Source organism: Strix aluco, chromosome 16 (genome assembly GCF_031877795.1).
Source record: "Strix aluco isolate bStrAlu1 chromosome 16, bStrAlu1.hap1, whole genome shotgun sequence".
In the NCBI taxonomy this organism is placed as follows: domain Eukaryota; kingdom Metazoa; phylum Chordata; class Aves; order Strigiformes; family Strigidae; genus Strix; species Strix aluco.
The window spans coordinates 16,782,955-16,801,408 of record NC_133946.1 but is presented as its reverse complement, the minus strand read 5'-3'; the positions used below and the strand labels follow the sequence as shown (position 1 = coordinate 16,801,408).

At 44.5% G+C, this 18,454-nt stretch overlaps 1 protein-coding gene across 6 annotated transcripts in view; it reads right to left on the bottom strand.

Annotated features, from left to right (window-relative positions):
- OSBPL5 (oxysterol binding protein like 5) overlaps positions 1 to 18,454 on the bottom strand; it is a 142,108-nt gene that overhangs the window by 16,426 nt on the left and 107,228 nt on the right. For all 6 annotated transcript variants that reach the window (XM_074842300.1, XM_074842302.1, XM_074842301.1 and 3 more), the window contains 5 exons: positions 11,578 to 11,749; positions 6,256 to 6,475; positions 2,694 to 2,878; positions 1,202 to 1,283; positions 479 to 577 (listed from right to left, as the gene is read on the bottom strand). In XM_074842300.1, coding sequence (XP_074698401.1) covers positions 479 to 577; positions 1,202 to 1,283; positions 2,694 to 2,878; positions 6,256 to 6,475; positions 11,578 to 11,749 — 758 coding nt within the window. The remainder of the gene's footprint in view (positions 1 to 478; positions 578 to 1,201; positions 1,284 to 2,693; positions 2,879 to 6,255; positions 6,476 to 11,577; positions 11,750 to 18,454) is intronic.

Below are 18,454 nucleotides of genomic sequence, written 5' to 3'. Positions count from 1 at the left end.
CCGGCTGTGCTGGAGATGGCTGAGCACCCGCCTGCCCATGGGGAGTGGGCAAGGAATCCCTTGTTTTGCTTTGCTTGTGCACCCGGCTTTTGCTTTACCTATTAAAGTGGTTTTATCTCAAGCCATGAGTTTTCTCACTTTTACCCTTCCAATGGTTTCCCCCATCCCACCAGGGGGGAGCGAGCGAGTGGCTGTGTGGGGCCGAGCTGCTGGCTGGGGTTAAACCATGCCAAGAGGCTAATGTTGTATACAGGAGACCTGCTTTTATAGTCTTGCATGCCTGCCAAAGCTCACAGTCATCTTTGTAAATCTAAAGAGAAAAAAGATCAGCAGCTAGTTTATCCCATGTCCCGCTCCGGATATTTACACAAAACTCGAACTTCCTCTCCCAGGGTGAGATGTGGAGTGTGTTCCCACGCACAGAGGTGCAGGCAGGCTTCTGCTTGCAACACCTGAGCATCCAAATAAAGCAACTTACCTGTTCTGCTATGTAAAATGTGTGGCTGTTCGTCTGGGGGTGAAACCAACAGCAGCGAAATGTCTCTCCCAGAATAGGGTTGTATGGCTTTTTTATTCCCTGAAAAGCAAAGCAATCAGAACCTGCTACAAATGAAAGATTTGCAATCCAACTTTACAGAGCTGGCCACAAAACAACATAATAATTTTCTCCCTGATGCTTTAACCTAAGTCAATCACAAGAATCAAAACCTAAGAACTGGTTACATATATCCTCCTAATCTAATCTTTTCATCTGAGCCATGGATTCATCCGCTATTCTTGTCAATTTAATCTTCTGCCCCATCAAAGCTTTACAAGATGATAAAACTTTATTATTTCTGCTACTATATGCAGCGGGTGCCTACTGATGTAGAAACATGGCACTATGGCACTAACAGGCCTGAAAAGAGAAAGGGGCCCTGCTTTCAGCTAGGGTTAATATCTGGCATCCAAGGAGATGTTACTTGTTGATGACTAGTTTTGCGTTCTAACTGTCCAGTGCAAAAGCTCTGAGATGGTCAACACTATTCTGCATTCAGTATCGACTCTGAAACCAAATGCAACTTCAGTTTTAAAAGTAATGGTCAAAGTCTTCTGAACAATAGAAGGGGTAAAGTGTCAAAGGAAAGGCAATAAAGAAATACACAACCACAGCAGAAGATTTTGATGCTTGTTACAACCCCAATTTGATGCATTCTTTTACCTTTGGCTTCTTATAGAAGCCGGACAGATACCACCTCAAAACTTGCTTCATTCGACTGTATGGATCATCTTCAAGGACAGCCCTGCAGGACAGAATATAAAATGGCCTTTATACTGTTTACATGTCACATTCATTTCATACCAGTATAACAATATTGTATCAATAATATTTCCCTAGTGCTAAAGGGAAATAACTTCTGCGCTGCTGCCACTGGAAAAGGTGAATGCCAGCAGAAATAATTTTTTTTAGTAATGTACATCATACACCACACCAGTAAGCTCTTAAAATGTAGCACCTGTTGCCCTGCACTCCTGCAAAAAGTCTAATAGAATTTCTGGAGTGTATCAGGTTTGATTGGACATTCAAGTATGTTAATGTGGGACTGCCACGCACACTTAGTTACAGTGTGAGTCATAAAAGCCATAATACTTATGACACCAAAATAAAAGACAATTCTATTTTTCTCTCTTTCTCTTTGTTTCCCTCTTTCTTAAAAGATCTTTAAAGCTGATGTGCTACATGGCCTCTTCCAGTACTTTGAGAGTTCATATAATAATTTAGGTTGGAAGGGACTTCTCAAGGTCACCTCATCCAACCCCTCCCCGCTCAAGGTTGAATTGGGAAGTAAACAAAGACAATAGCGTTCCTGGTATTTCCAACCATTTAGTCAGATTTGAAAATCAACCTGGCTAAGTTCTTGCAAAATCCATTTAGAAGGATCATCCATACCACAAAGAGGTTTATTTAACAAAACCTCCAAACCTCTTGAAGTTTTCTTAGATCTCAGCACTGAGGAGAACCATTTCCTTAACTTCAGATGTTACAAATACCACAAACAAGGCTTGAAAATACCACGATTCTAAAATTACCCAGAGGCAGTGGAATAAACATGAGTAACTAGTGGTGCTATGTGATTATTGCACACACTGGTTTTAAAATACACCAAGCATATCTCATTGAGAAGGCTGGCCCTACCTAGAAGCATAACATTTTCTGTTTTCCACTCTGCTGCTCCCAGCAGGTCTCTCTCATCAATGGTGTTAAAAGATGCTTCTTATTTGTTTATCAACCAACATAATTATATTGCTTTTGGGGACAGAAGTGCTTGACAATCCTGTTTGTTCTGTCCTATTCCCCTCCGTACACACGTACACCAGAAGGTGGCACAGCTCTGCTACGAGATGCTCAAAGGAGGGAGCTGAATCCCCATCGGTTTCAGCCAATGCTGGCAAACTTGCATGTGCCAAGGTAGTTTTGTCCGGAGTTTAACTGTTTTCCTTGCTTCCTTGCCCCTCACTGGCAGCAGTCCATCTTTAAAAGGTCACTGCAGCTGTGCCTGGCTTCATTTATGTTGAACCCAGTGACCTAGGTGTTATTTGGGAGCCTTTCAAGCACATAAACACACCTCAGCCAGCACCAAGCTAACTCTGTAACACATTTTCACAAATACCAGAAAAATGCCCACACTGGGCACGCTCTGCAGGCTGCTTACTGGGAAAGCAGGTCAGCATGATAGTAGTAATCAGAGAGCTTGTTTAGGAACGAGCGTGGCTCCAGGATGAAGGTGGGCAGCACCACCCGTGACAGGTCCATGCCAGGCCGCAGCTGCTTCAGCAGGATCCACATCAGGCTCTTGTTCTCCTCAGAGACAGTTTCTGTTTGAGACGATTCACCTGTCTATGATGGGAAAAGGGGAGTTCAGGGCAGAAACAGGAAGACCGTTTCTTGTGGGTGCATTTGCTGGGAGAGCCCAAGCTCACCCAGGCATACCCGGCCCTGGCACAGGGATGAACGCTCAGCTACACCACGGCAGAGACATCGGCTCTGTCTTGGGAGAAGTGGATCCCTGAAGCACTAAAGGGAGCAGTACAGAAAGCCCTGGGCCTCTGCGAGGGCTGGCATGGCAGGGAGCACACCTCTGCTGTGCTCCTTCCTGAGCCACGGCCTCCACACCCTCAGGGCTGACCAGGACTGATGTTAACCAAGGGCGCTCCACACTGTGGCCCCTCCCGAGGTGTGGATGTGCCCAGGGCTGTTCCAGCATCACTACAGCCAGGTGGGCTGTGTACAAAAGCTCCTCTCAGTCCCATTCTCAGCAAATGAGAGACTGTAAGATTTACTATTATAAATGTAGAAAAATTTAAGAGATAAAAGAGTAATCAACAAAGAACGGAAGCAGTCCTCCAAGTTCAAAATAAGACAAACCGGTAGTAGGTAAAGGGCCCACTGCCAGGTGACATGCACAAAGACTATGCCCCCCAGTGCTGCTCAGTGCCCTTTGCAACAGGAGTGCAGGCAACTGTAAAAAAGCCAGGGATTATGTTGTGGTTTCAGTTATAATTGTGGAGGTCCTATGCATTCCACGGGGCTACGTGGGGGAATGGACCTTTCAAGCCACTGGAGAAAGAAAATTAAAGTAACTTTTCAGACATTAATGTTATTTTAACACAGATTTTGACTATCTTTTGTCTAACACACATCAGAATTTAACAATGAAAGAGAATATTTATACTTAGCCTTTCTACTGTTTATAGGCAAGAAACTTCTATCAGAAAAAGGGCACAGATCCACTTTTGGAATGGACTTTGGTTTGGGAGAGGACACAAAGCATCTCCCAACAGGATTTGCAGATGGTGTAAATCACTAAACACTCATTTTCACCACCTGAGCATTCCCAGCACCACCTTTTTGGCTCCCAATCAGCTCTTTTACTAGTCACACACCACATCCGGTTTGTATGCTGGGGGAATTTCAGATTGAGGAACAACAAAGCTCTTTTCATTTCATTGTTTTTCCATTATCATACCATTCTTCTTGTGTCAGTCTGATGCAATACACAGCTTGAACCTCCAAGAAGAAATGGAAACCATTAAAGAACATAATACCACAGTGTCAGCTAGGACTTTCAATTTGTACGGGTCTGTCAGAACTTTCATTACTTATCCAGGTCCTCAAGTGCATGTGTATTGGCAATATCAATTAATGCCATGTTGAAACTGCACAAAGTGCAATTGTCAAATTGCATAAAGTGTTACTCAGAGTGAATCACTGCAGAAGGGATGGATGAAGAGGGAAGGAGAGGAGGTGCAGGAAGATGAGAACAACTTCAAGCTACCTCTGGTTTGGTTTCCTCTCAAATGTATCATCCTCAATAACCCTTTTTATAACTTGTTATAACCACAAAACTTTTTTAAAAAGGGTTGTTATCCATCTACCTACTGAGGAGGTGTCTTTTTTATATTCTAACCAACTTTTGCAATCTCAAAGCCCTTCTGACACCTGTCTCTCTCTTCACATTCCTACTGCAAACAAGGCAAAGCTGGAACATCATCCACATAGATGCACAAGTACCCACCTTTCAAACACATACGGATGCACACACATACGTGCACACCTTTCAAACGAGCTTTCAAAGCCAAGCTGAAGATTTAACAGTGATGGTTTGCATCTGTGATCTTTGTCCTGCCAAATCTGAACTGTACATACAGACTGAAGGGCAACAGTTGCACTTTAAGATGACAGTTAATGTTACTAATTGGCAGGTGTTTACCTTGATACATCTCAGCCCACTGCTGATAGCAAACTGTCACTGCATACAACCTACTTGCCCTTACGTTACGGTCACCAGTGGGGTAAGACTTAACAACTAGTCCTACCTGTGTGTCTCAGGTGAGGACAGCCCCACCTCCCGGCCAGCAACAGAAATCTAGTAAAACATCTAATGGCCAAGGCTGCATGGCAACTCTTTTTGAAAGCCCACTGGCTGTTACCTGTGCAGAGCAGCCACACTATGGCTAGTCTTATTTTACACTACACAAAGTGTCACACTCTACAGCAGAAATTTAGTCCTTTCCATTTGGTTTGTACTGCTTTTCTTTTTATTTTAATGTAAAACTGCAGAGATCTCTCTCACTCTTGCACACCCCCACACACACATCAGTGCTGCCTGTACAGCTCATTCAAGCACCGAAGTATCAGCCTACCCTGCCAATACTTCTGGCACAAGTTTGTCAAGTGGGAAAAGGTCATTTCAGAATAAGCAGCTGATAGAAATTAAGATTGTCTTAATTTTGCTGTTGCTTAGTTCCTCAGCTATATTCAGAATCCCCTGTTTGGACCCAGTTACCATTTGCTGTGTGTCTGGGGTGGGATTTGAGGGGAGAGATGCACAAAAGGGGAGTTGGGTTTTTTTTATATCTGCAGGCAACAGTTGTGTTTGCAAGCACAATTTCTACAGCAGGGACTTGCACCTCACCCCTGACATCTGAAATGGCAGCAAACACACACAAGAAAGAAACAGCTTTTTAGCAAAGTGGTTTTCTTTGAAGCACCAGAAGACTTCAGCTTCCTTGCTCGAAGCAATAGGCAAGGGAAGTGCTCAGAGCCCTCCTGGTGCTGGAGCAGAGCTCCTCCGCTGCCTGCCTGGACTGATTCTCCCCAACACACTTGGCTCCCCCAGCTCTCTACTGCTGCCTTCCTCAGAGGTGTCACAGTGACATCCAGCTAACAAAAGCTCTTATGTGGAACAGACACACATCCTCCTGCTGTTAAATGACATGAGAAATGGCTTTCCTACAAGAAACTGTCATTTCGGAATCAAGTGGCTCAAATGCTCCATTAGGACACACAAAAAGGATGTTCCATACATAATGAAAAAAGGGAAGTATCATATTTTGTATCACGCAAGGACTGAGCATCCTAATTTGCCAGGACACATGCCCAGAATAATAATTCCCCCTCCCGCTGGCTCCACAAAGCACCGTGCCAATGCTATGCGGCTCTTTAATGCAATAACTGGTTAAAGCAATCGCTGGTGCTGGAAGCACGCCAAAGCACAGTAGCAGAGCTGCTCTTCATAATGCATAATTATTAGAGCACATGATAATTCAACATAATTTAGCAGAAAGCTGTGCATTGCTTTATCTGTAAAACACTGGAACTCACAAAGCTGGTTCTTAACTGCCAACGCATCTAAAAGGCTGAATGACAGATACTACGAACGCAGACATTTTAACAGAAACAGGCAGTGATTAAAATAATTCTTTTTCTTTTACCTCCCCGAATTCCTCATAGATCTGTTCAATATAAGTCGTTCCTTTCCTTCCTGGAGAGACCTCTCCATGGATTTCTGACTGATCGCTCTCGCTTTCATTTGTTTTCCGGCTGTTCTCATGAGTTTCATTCTCCGACTCCTCTACGTTGTCTCTCTCGGACTTGTCCGAAAAAGCATCATTTTCCAAATGGTGGTGGTTCTCCAGGGCTGATTCATTCAAACTGCAACACACAGTTCATTGCTTGCTTCAATTTGATTTACAAAGCCAGATTACTTAAGGCCTTTTAGAGAAAATAAAAACACCCCACAGGACTCAAAATAGGGCGTACAGCCCAGAAGAGTATAAGACATTGATCTCCTGTAGCAAGGTTTTTATCACAGAAACGATGAGATATTTTCCATCGGAATTCTCCCTTCCAAACTGCATTTTGCAGATCTACCCCTAAGCTCCACTTACCCATCGTTACACAGAATTGCCGCTGGCTCCGGATGGGAGCGTGCACACTGGAGGGATACAGAGCACACACTAACAACTGTACACTGCTGATTAGAGAACTGAAGTGTCAGTCAGGAGAGATTCTCCCCTTTACAGAAACAAATCAGTGGATTGTAGCGTATGGGAAAAATATGACATTATGAGATAGATTTTCTTTTTGGTACTACTACTAGTACTTTATTTCAACAGATAGTGGTCCTAAGTCAGCCTAGAAAAGGCAAATTTAAAAATGAATAGAAGCAAGTATTTTCACACCCCCCCCAAACTAACCTGGGGAATGTGCTCTCCCCAGATAATGCTGTGTGGTAGAACTCAGCTGAAAGCATGGACTGGACAATTACATGTAAGAAGAATACCCGGATCATAACAGCATCCAAGGGAAAGCGTGCATGTAGCAAGCTTCATGCTCAGTGATCAGACTTTAGAGAATGAGGACAAAGCCAAAAATTGTCTCTCAGGTAGCCTATAGCATCTCCATTTGAAAGAGCAGATGCAGTTCATACAACAGATAGCAAACATGATTAGGTGGGCCAAAGGTCAGATGCTGAGAAGTGTTCACTAAAAGCCTGTTTTTTCAAGTGACATTTAGCATAGGATTCAGTTTTCCCTGTTCATACATGTCTTCACACACACATCACCCCTTTCATGGCCCAGCCCAGCTCTCAGGTGCTTCTCAACTTGACCTTCCTCTGAAAATGTCTTACCCCTCATGCAAAACTGCTCTTGGATAGAGCAATAAGAGAAGATTCTCAGCTATACAGGGAGTTTCAGAGAATCTAGACAGGCCCTGGATTTTGAAGAGTTTCGCTACCTCCTGTAGTCCATCTCCCTCTCAAAGCAAGATTTCTCTCCTCAGTACATGGGAATGTTCTGTTGAGCTTGAAGTCTCTCCATGATGGGCCTTTTCTCAGGCCATTCTGAGCATGTTCCAATTTTGGTTATAGATTAATGCTGAAAGTTCCCATTCCCTTGTTCTCCCTCTCTTTTTTTTTTTTTTTTTTAAAAAAGATAATTAGGCATTTCTAGTTAGAGCCAGATTAAAAAAACAACAGAAGAGTCAGAACACAGAACTGGCATCAGCTTTTCAGAAGATCTCAACTTCCAACTATGCACTGAAATAAGCTCGTGATTTTTAACACGCCAAGCAAGCCACATTGTGACAGTCACAGCTCAGTTTCTGGAGAAGCTCAGCTTCTAGAGTTCTTTTGAAAGTGTCGTCTACAGCTTTCTGTGCCTTCAGAAAATCTTTTAACTCCCTTTGTATATACATGTACGTATGCATATATGTCTATGTGTATATATATATAAACTACAAGGTTTTTTTAATTTACAGTTTTACTGTAAAATAAAACCAAGATGATAAATCAGAGAGTCAATGACCACTATACTCCAGCACTAATAATTTGCTATTAGACATGATGTGTCTTCATCATTCCAGTGCCAGGATGCTACTTCCTTTTTTTTAGCTAGCAACCAGCAAGTGTAATGACTGATAACCAAATACACTGGAAGCACTGAGTACAGCACATGCATGAGTTAAAGATAATAAAGGAGAAAGAAGGTGAGGAGAGAGCTGCCTGGAGAGATCATCCCATGATTCCTCAGCACAGATATTTCCTGGGTGGTAGGCCTAGGCATTTATTAGTTATTAGTTGTTGATCATTTAAATACATAGTTTTTCAATGACAGCTAAATATGTGAGTGTTTGTCTGTGGCTGCTACACTCCCTTACCTAGTGAAAGTTTTGTCCATGGGTATACGTGCTTGAAAGAACAGTTCATTATTAAGGCTTACGGTTCATGGCTGAGAAGTAGCACTTGTTTCTAGTTCACATTTGTAAGAAAAACAAGTGTTTTTCTGTGTCACCTGCCTCACATTTGGGAAATATTTGACGTTTCAGAGGAGCAAGTGACTTTTTTCTTAGTTTCCCCTGCTCCCCCCATTATTTTTTAAGGATTTCAGATTTAGTCCAAGAGGGAATTAAATTCACATGAAATCCCACTTAACTGTGCACTGATTAGCCACCAGCCATGAACAAGGCAAGACTTAACACATCCAGAGCCAAGGAGCCACTCTGGGGAACCAAAGGGAAAACAGATGCTTCCCATTCTAAGGAACAAGTCTGAGATGTTGAAGTGGAGCCAGGCTCTTCTATTCCTCCAAACAGAATCATCACTGAATACGTAGGATATGCTAAAAACAAAAGCCACACCATGAGTTTGAGCTAAAATCAATGTCAAGACTTCCCAGGGGCTTCCAATGGGATTTGGACCAGGCTTTAAAAGCTGTGAGGGAATGACTGTGCTAAAAGTCAACACTGGATTTCCACCATGAACATGAATAACTTGGCATTTTTCACAGCTAATTTACTGTTTCAGCATATTGGAGCTGTCTTATACCAGTGCTTTATTCTCTAGGGACATTCCTGGAAACTTCAGCCAGTGACCAGGACCTCTTTAGGTTTGCTACCGCTCTTCTACACAAATCAAAAAACCCCTTTAGTTCTTATCAAACAAGTAAACCAGCCAGATTCCTGGTGTTGACGGAGATAAGACATGGAAGGGACAAGAAATACAACTTCATATTAAAAAGAAGAGTGCCTGGTGCCCTAAAGGCCTCTTATCTAAAATCACGGATTTACACAGTACTTTAGCCTTTGATCCACTTGCACAGTTCTCTTCCTCTCATTTTTATATGCTATTAAAGACATAGATTTTAAAATCACTGTATAATCTTGACTTCTTTCCCAGCAGGAAAGGAGCAAAGCAGCCAGCAGACAAATGTAACTTTGGCTCAAGGAAAGATTCACCTTTGCCAACTCCCTTGGGGCTTGTTCTCCCTATAATATCCATCATCTCCCTTTTCTTTTTCTTTTTTTGACAGAATAGTTTGGCTAATTTGAAGATAGAGTTAAATGTAATTAACTGGCCCCCTAACAACAGCGTGCCAATTTAATTGGTAAGATTCCCTGTAGGGAAGGCATTTAATTAGAATGATTGAATCCCTATGAGGAAGGCACTGTCAATGGCAAACCCAAACCCCTCTGCTCAGCATTTGCACAGTTTTGGTTTTGAATTCTCCCTTGTTTAAATGTTCTATATTCCTCCAGGAACAACAGCAAGTCGTCCCCCCCTGTCCTGCAACCATCAAACTCCCCTGGGCTTTAAGCACTGGGGAAAGTCTGCGTACACATCAAAACCAGTTGCAGGACTCAGAAAAACGACCAGATGCTGAACACCCAGCTTGAGCCAGACTCAGCTAAAATCTGAGCCTGTCAGAAAAATCTGGTTCCAATTGTGGGTACTCTGTCCTGCTGAAAACTCTGCCACGTGTGCTACTGCTGAGCCCCATAATTCAAGAGAGCTTTTAATGTTGAACGACTAAGAGGTGAAACACAAGCATCATTTAAGCATCATTTATGCATCGTATTTTGAAAGAATACTTTATAATACAGTTTTAACTCTATCTTCTGCGCTTCCTTACAGTAGGCACGGGTCTGCCACAGGCTCCATTTTAATGTTGGATTTCTGTACACATCCATCAGCTGAAAAACAAGTTCACTGCATTCCTGGATTCATTATCACAGTAAGCACAGCCCTAAGAGACTCTCTCTTAGGCAGAAAGAAATTAGGAAGTAAAGTATTATGGAAGAAGCCCAAGAACAACAGAAGTACTTGCACAAGTACTAGGGCACATGAGATTTCCTTCTCTTCCCCATTGCTCTTCAGTAAAGCTCTTCTTCAAACTCAAGCTAAAAACCCAAACAGCAGGACTGGAGAACACATACCAGAGCCTTCCAGAGCAAAGGGCAGACCAAAATGCTGCCACCCCTTTGGTCCCATGGGATGAAAGATACCTCGACCCTCTGAAGAGGACTCAGATCCCTGCTGTTGTTATAACAGGGCCTAAGAAAACCACTTAAAGGTGAGGTCCCACTGTGTAAGGCATCATCTTTGCAGACAGCAGAAATTGCTTCCCTAAAAGCTGTGTAACCAATAGTACATTGCTGTGAGCCCTAAGAGCCGAATTCGTATCAGCAGAACCAGAACTAGACACTACAACACCCAGTCCCCACTCCAAGGACCAAGTGTCTATACCAGAGGGGTTTTTGAGGTTGCCTATTTAGCTACAAGCAACAGATAAGGCCTGGGGTTTTTTAATGCTTACAGAGCTTTGATGTGAGTTGTTCCAAAATGCTGCAGTAATACTAGCAATATGAATAGAAAGAAGGCTGTGGGGACTTTTTTCCCTTATGTAAAAATTTATCTGATGCATCAAGGAAGAAATTGGAAACCACTCAAAACCCCTGTAGAGCGAGAAAGTAATTATAAAACTAAGGATGCAGTGTGTGCACTCTGCTGACTATGACACAGTATTATTAGAAAAGAGAACACATTATTAAAAAATAAATCAGACTCAGAGCCATATGCGCTAGCCGACAGACAGACACTGTTAGTGATTGTGTCTCTGTAACCACAGGTCTAGTCTAGTAGCTAGATTCTGCAATCCTTACTCAGGCAAGCCATTTTTCATGCCAGCATCTCCAGACAGTGTTTTGGCCCAAGCAGGGGACAGAAGAAAATTGTTTATGTACCCACAAACACAGCTGAGGTCCCCCGCAGTCTGTGTGCTCAAGCATTAGGTGACAACAACCCCCATGTGCACCAAACCCGTATATTAGTGATGGATGCAGCAGAACACGCAGGCTGGCTTTTAAACAGGTCTCCTTAGGGGACTCTGGCTAGATTATGCTAAAATTAAGAGAATGCCCAAGTGTGAGCCATGCAACACCTCTCTGTCCATTAAGAAGTGATAGCCCCGTCTTACTGGAAGAACTCCTGGTCTGAGATAGTGTTTGTGTGCAAGAGGTGGTTGAGCCCCACATGTGCAGAATCGCTCGAGCCGTTCATTTCTCCGTCCTTTCCCTGCTTGGAGGCACTGAGCCGGAAGAGGCTGGAGCAACGCAGGGCAAGTTCCAAAGCATCCAGCCAGCATCGGCCTGTGAAAACAAGAGGAATTATTTAAGCACAGGAGAGTAAATAAGACAATTCATGCATCGCTTCTCAAAAGCTTCTTGCCTGGGAGTAAAGCTTGCTATAATTCAGGAAGCCACTGTGGTGTACAATAATCTGTTTTTCATATATATAATCCCCAGGTTATCTTGCCAGAAATGGTGTGTTTTAGTGGCTGCCTAAGCGATACATCTGCACGGGTAATGCAGTGGGAAGCTCACCCCAACTCCCCCTTCCCTAAAGGCATCTCTTCCTCTGACCTCCCACAGTCTGTTCACATCCCCTTTTGCCTCTTTCTGATTTCATCCGAGATGCAGGAAATGTGTACAGGTACAGTGCTTTCAAACCACCCAGCAGCTCACGTCTTCAAGTGACACACCCCAAAAATACGTTCAGTATGTGGCATCCCCACCACACACACTGCCCAACAGCGGGGAGATACCGAGGCTCCTGCTTAATATGGGATCACTGAACCACAAGCTGGCTCAGGGGTCCCACGAAGGTGTAGTGCTGCAATAACAATCACTCTGAACAAGAGCCAGGATGATCAATACTTGCCAGAGTGATTAAGACTAGAGGGAGTTGCTTGTCAGGCTGTTTTTTTTTCCTCTTTCTCTGTATTTTTTCCCCTTTTCTCCATTTCTTCTCCTTGCCCACTCCATCAGGTAATCTGGGTGGAGCATCACGTTTTTTTATCTTGTCACAAAAAATCTTTTCCTGAAGGTCTACTTTGCAAATACCAGAAACTATAAGCATGGCACAGAGACAAGACAAACTCCAGCTCCTATGCACGGTCTCATTGGATTTTCTTAAAGCCTCCATAGGTCTCACAAGCAGACAGCAAATGAAAAGCATGGGAATCCAAACTGACCCTTGGCTCCTTTTGCAACGATCCATACAAGTCTACAAAGCTGTCTGCTAGTGTTAAAGCCTGATCATCACAATGCTGCAGTCACTGTATTCTTGGAAGCACCTGGAAATAGCCTGCTTCTCTAGTGCAGTCCTTAATGAGGCCAGGACACCTGCAAATTGGCTGAACATTCAAGAATTGAAGTATCAAGGGAATTATCTTCTAATTTCAAGCATGTAAAACAGAGCTCTTCATTACACTCCTCAGAATATATTTTGCAATAATTAGAAGTGTGCTTGAGAGGCAGTGAAGAAAACAAAAGGATTTTGCTCTAGCAATGGCAAGTGCTACAAACAGGTTTTCCCTGGACCATATTCATTCCTACGTCCCATTTGGGAAATGTTGCCATTACATTCAATTCTGTCACACGCTTAGCATCACGCATATGCATAAATCTCACTGGGATCCCGCTGTTCTCTTGGGCAGCACTCCCATCAGCTTTGATATGACCAGAATTTGGCTCTATAAGAAGATCAACTAGAGTTTAAAAAAAAATCCAGATCATATGTATATAAAGAAATGTTTATAAATTTGAGTAGCTTTCAGTGCTTGCTTTGATGCAAAGCTGCAACCAGTAAGAGAGAAAAAAATCCCCAAACTTTGAAGAACTGCCCTTGAACACTGAGCCACAAACACTGCAGAGCCCAGTCTACTTTCGTCCCATATATCCCTTCAGCATCAGCTAATGATTTAATAATAAAAATCACACATAATGGTTAATAAAAGATTAGGAAGGCTGAAGGCTGTTGGAATTGATTTCACACTATTTTGTGTTTAACAAATATTCCTGCATTAAGGCTTTACACACAGAGATTTATTCCCTTCTCACCATGTGGAGGATTTGCATGGATAACCCATTAGAGTTAATGGCTGTGCTGAGCACAAATCCACTTCCTCCTACATATCTGCTCTCCCCCAAACCCACCAAGATGAAAATCTGTTTCAGGCTATTCCATGCAAGGGAGCCCACTCCTGCTTAGGCTCACCTCCTTTGACTTTCCACTCTCTTTACCTTTGCTTTGCTTTTCCAGTTCTGCAGAGGGAGGACTGCATGACTTGACATTTGGAAATGCTGCATATGTCAAGGTATTTTTATATTCAATGGGCTTGTAAAATCAAGCGCTTTTATAAGTAGCTTGATTTGTAGCAGCATGAGCCCTTTGGAGCAGTAGCGGCGGTCAGCTCCTCAGTACCCTGCAGCACTTATGTACAGACTTTATCTTATGACAGTTACAGCAACGCACTGGCTACATTTATGCTTTCTAACAAGGGTGACCCCAAAGTCTCCCTCAGCCACCTCCCTTACTGTGCCCCTGCAGCTCACCCCTCCCCGGGGCTGTAGGCAGACAGGTCATGCTGGCCGTGACCCCACAGGCAGCTCCCTCACCCACCCACTGCCACAGATACTCACCAGCACTAACACCAGCTACAGGCTCGGTCAGACCCTTGGGATTGTGCTGGTTTTGGCTGGGATGGAGTTAATTTTCCTCCTAGTATCTAGTATGGGGTTGTGGTTTGGATCTGTGCTGAACACAGTGTTGATAACAGAGGGATGTTTTCGTTACCACTGAGCAGGGCTTACACAGAGCCAAGGCCTTTTCTGCCTCTCCCCCCACCCCCCAGCGAGCAGGCTGGGGGTGCACAAGGACTCGGGAGGGGACACAGCCGGGACAGCTGACCCCAGCTGACCCCAGGGGTATCCCCCACCGCATGGCTCATGCTCAGCACATACAGCTGGGGGAGGAGGAGGAAGGGGGGACGTTCGCAGTGATGGCGTTTGTCTTCCCAAGTCACCGTCACGCGTGATGGAGCCCGGCTGTGCTGGAGATGGCTGAGCACCCGCCTGCCCGTGGGGAGTGGGCAAGGAATCCCTTGTTTTGCTTTGCTTGTGCACCCGGCTTTTGCTTTACCTATTAAAGTGGTTTTATCTCAACCCATGAGTTTTCTCACTTCTACCCTTCCGATTCTCTCCCCATCCCACCGGGAGCAAGTGGCTGTGTGGGGCCGAGTTGCTGGCTGGGGTTAAACCATGACAGGGATCCTTTTTGATGCCCAATGTGGGGCTCAAAGGGTTTGAGATAATGACAGGTTTGACTGGAATGTGCTAGACTGAATTTATAGCTGTTACTGCTGTTTAGCTATTAACTGACAGTCTTTGTGCTTGCCATGGGGCTTGCTTGCCTTGCTGTATATTAGAGTCTAGTGCTCATCAGTGGCTGCTTTTTGCTTTTGTTGCTTGCTATGCTGCTGAAGTGCTGATCATCTGACTCTGCTGTGCCTGGACACATTTTGATAACAGCAATGGCCATGTCCTGGGCTGACAGATGGCCAGGGCATCACCGCTGTTCCTGTGCTGCTGCACTGGACAGGCTGGAACTCCCGTGTGAACTCGAGTCAAAGGGACTGGGACTTGCGTATGAATCCACAGTGGAGCAGGACATCCTGAAGTGTCCGTGGATAAGCAGCAGGTACTTCTCAAAGCATCTGGCTGTGGGTCTGTCTGTGCAGCAGCAGGTATACCTCTGGAAGGATTGTGGCCCAAGGGGAAGCCCATGCTGGAGAAGGTACAGCTTGAAGCCCTGTGGCCCAAGGGTAAGTCTAAGCTGCAGCAGGTACACCCTGAAGCACCAGTGGCTGTGCATGTGGTCATGCTGGAGCATCTGAAAGTGTCTGGCCATGGATGAGCCCACGACAGAGCAGGACTGCAGCAGTGGGTAAGGCCATGTTGGAGCAGGTTTATTTCTGAAGGGACTGTGGCTGTGGGTAAGGCCACCCTGCAGCAGGGATACCTCTGGGGGCACTGTGAGCCATGGATTAGGTCACCCTGGAGCAGGTACACTCTAAAGTGACTGTGGCTGTGGGTAAATCTATGCTGCAGCAGGTGCACCCCTGGAGAGACTGGGACTAACAGATTAGGGTCCCCTTGGCGCAGGTACACCCCTATGGGACTGCAGTCTAGGGCTAAGTCCAAGCCAGAGCAGGGGCAAGGGGAAAAGTTCAGTGAAATGTTAAATCCACTGGTCTGGTCCAAAAGGACCAGGGGTGGAGACTGTAATGGAAATACCTTTAAATTGTTGTAACCTGGGATTTGAGTTGCATGTTAAAGGAATGACTGTAGCAGGAATCACGTGAACCAACAGGGGACAGGCCTTACAAGAAGCAGTGCAAGCACAGCAGTGACCCGACCTCAGCTGGCTTTGGTGCCCAGTAACTCCATGAACACACCACCGTTCCTGTCTTGAGTGACCACCATGACAGATGGAGCCCAAAGTCATGGACTACATTAACTCAATGGACATTCTGGGGACATTTTACAGACATTTCACAGGGATGGTCCACAGACTTAGGGAATGGTATCTGTGTATTGTATCGAATAATGGGAAGAGGGGTGGCAGTTAATGAGGATGTACTGGATAATGTGGGATCAGAGCATGACATAAATGGTATGGAAAAAGGGGTGCAGAATGTGCTGGTTTCAGCTGGGATAGAGTTCATTTTCTTCACAGTATCTAGTATGGGGTTGTGGTTTGGATCTGTGCTGAACACAGTGTTGATAACAGAGGGATGTTTTCGTTACCACTGAGCAGGGCTTACACAGAGCCAAGGCCTTTTCTGCCTCTCCCCCCACCCCCCAGCGAGCAGGCTGGGGGTGCACAAGGACTCGGGAGGGGACACAGCCGGGACAGCTGACCCCAGCTGACCCCAGGGGTATCCCCCACCGCATGGCTCATGCTCAGCACATACAGCTGGGGGAGGAGGAGGAAGGGGGGACGTTCGCAGTGATGGCGTTTGTCTTCCCAAGTCACCGTCACGCGTGATGGAGCCCGGCTGTGCTGGAGATGGCTGAGCACCCACCTGCCCGTGGGGAGTGGGCAAGGAATCCCTTGTTTTGCTTTGCTTGTGCACCCGGCTTTTGCTTTACCTATTAAAGTGGTTTTATCTCAAGCCATGAGTTTTCTCACTTCTACCCTTCCGATTCTCTCCCCCATCCCACCGGCAGGGAGTGAGTGAGCAGCTGTGTGGGTTAGTTGCCAGCTGGGGATAAACCACGACAGGGGTCCACCACATTACCAGAGGAAAATTCTACATAACATCTGGTGGTTTTTTATCTCTTTATGTAACTCCCTGGAAGGGGTTAGGAGTAACTTGAATCTTTTTTGAAGCCTTATTCAAGGAGCCTAAATTTTAAAAAATAATAATAAGATTTTTAAATATTCATTTTAATATTTGAAGGCAGAAACACAAAGCTTTAGAGGAACTCACTGTGCATCATCAGTCAACGTTACTTGTGCCCTGCAGAACACAGAAATGGCATCAGTGTACACCCTTGATTTCATTTCTAACAGAAATTGAATTCAGGGGATGCATAGCATCCCCAAGCTAAGAAATGGGCCTTCAGCCATCAGGTGGTGCTGTGAATCCAAACAAATGTATGCCACAAAACCAGAGGTAAAACATGGGATTTTCTCTGCAAATGAAAAGGTTACATCTCTGAAAGTCAACAGTGTGTTAATTGCAGAATAACACCATAAAATTATACCCTCTCAATTTCAAGGATTGCACGCAAGATAAACCTGTTTCCTTGCTAAAGGCCTACATGAAATGTTTTTTACATTTGAGTGATCTTGCAATTCAGTAATATTCTTCTTTACTGTGCAAACAATACAAAAATGCTAGCATCTGGATTACTTAATTGCTTACCTGACAAATCTACTCACTCCCTCAGAAACTGCAGAAGGGGAAAAAAGTATGTGGTCACATAATAAAGGCTGTCATCAACAGTCATGGTAGTCTGCGCAAAAGCTTCACGGTTACCTTAATTCTCACATTTTCTAATTTTGACTCAAGTCAGGGTTTTTTGTATGCAAGGTAATTAGATCAAAGAAGGATGCAAAATGTGGGTTCCTTCAGAGAGGAATGACTGCCCAGTAAGATTGATATAAAGGAATCAAAAAGGAGCTGCGAAGGAGTTACAGTGGCATTCTTTTAGAAGGTTTGAGGTTTCTAAAACTGCAATGTAAAACACTGCAATCAATTATCAGTTATAATCTTCCATAAATTGTGGCTTAAAACAAGCATATGTTTAAATTCTGAAGGAAAACCCAAGAGCATATTGTGAGCCTATGGCAGGATCTCCCCACAGGCTTTTAAGCTCTTTTTCTATCAAATGACATATTGCTCTATCCACCACAATGATCACTTTTGGCCAATTTCTGCAGAGATCACGTTGTCCAAAACCACCTCCATTATGTCCTTCTGCTTGGAAGCTGTGAACTAAGTATTCCTTTTCAAATGTTATTTCTGAGCTTGACCCTTTCTTCATTGTATTTAGCATTTTGTCACCGACTTCCAAGGGACAGCCCGCAGAGCAAGCTCTGCCTCTTACCTGGGCTGCGGAGGAGGAAGGATGAAAGAGGCTGAGAGTAAAATAGTCCATCTATGCATAACGCTCCCATATAGCTCACAAGCCACATAGAAGAGTGTACAAAACTCAGCAACAGAAATCTTTCATGCAAGCTAACAGAGTTCTCAGTGAGGATAATAACAGGAAGAAATGACACCCCACCCAGAGAAGATCCCCAACTCTGAGGCGCAAAGTGAAGGGCAGCTAGATTGCTTATACTGGTAGCCGGCACAAGGAGGACATTTCACATCACCCCTCTCTTGGCCCCTGAACTGCTCAGGTGGGTGAGCTGCCCAGCCACCTTAGGATCCCTCCAGGAACAATGGGGAAAAAGTGAGACTCTTCAACAAGCTGTTCCTAACATGCCAAAAGTGGATG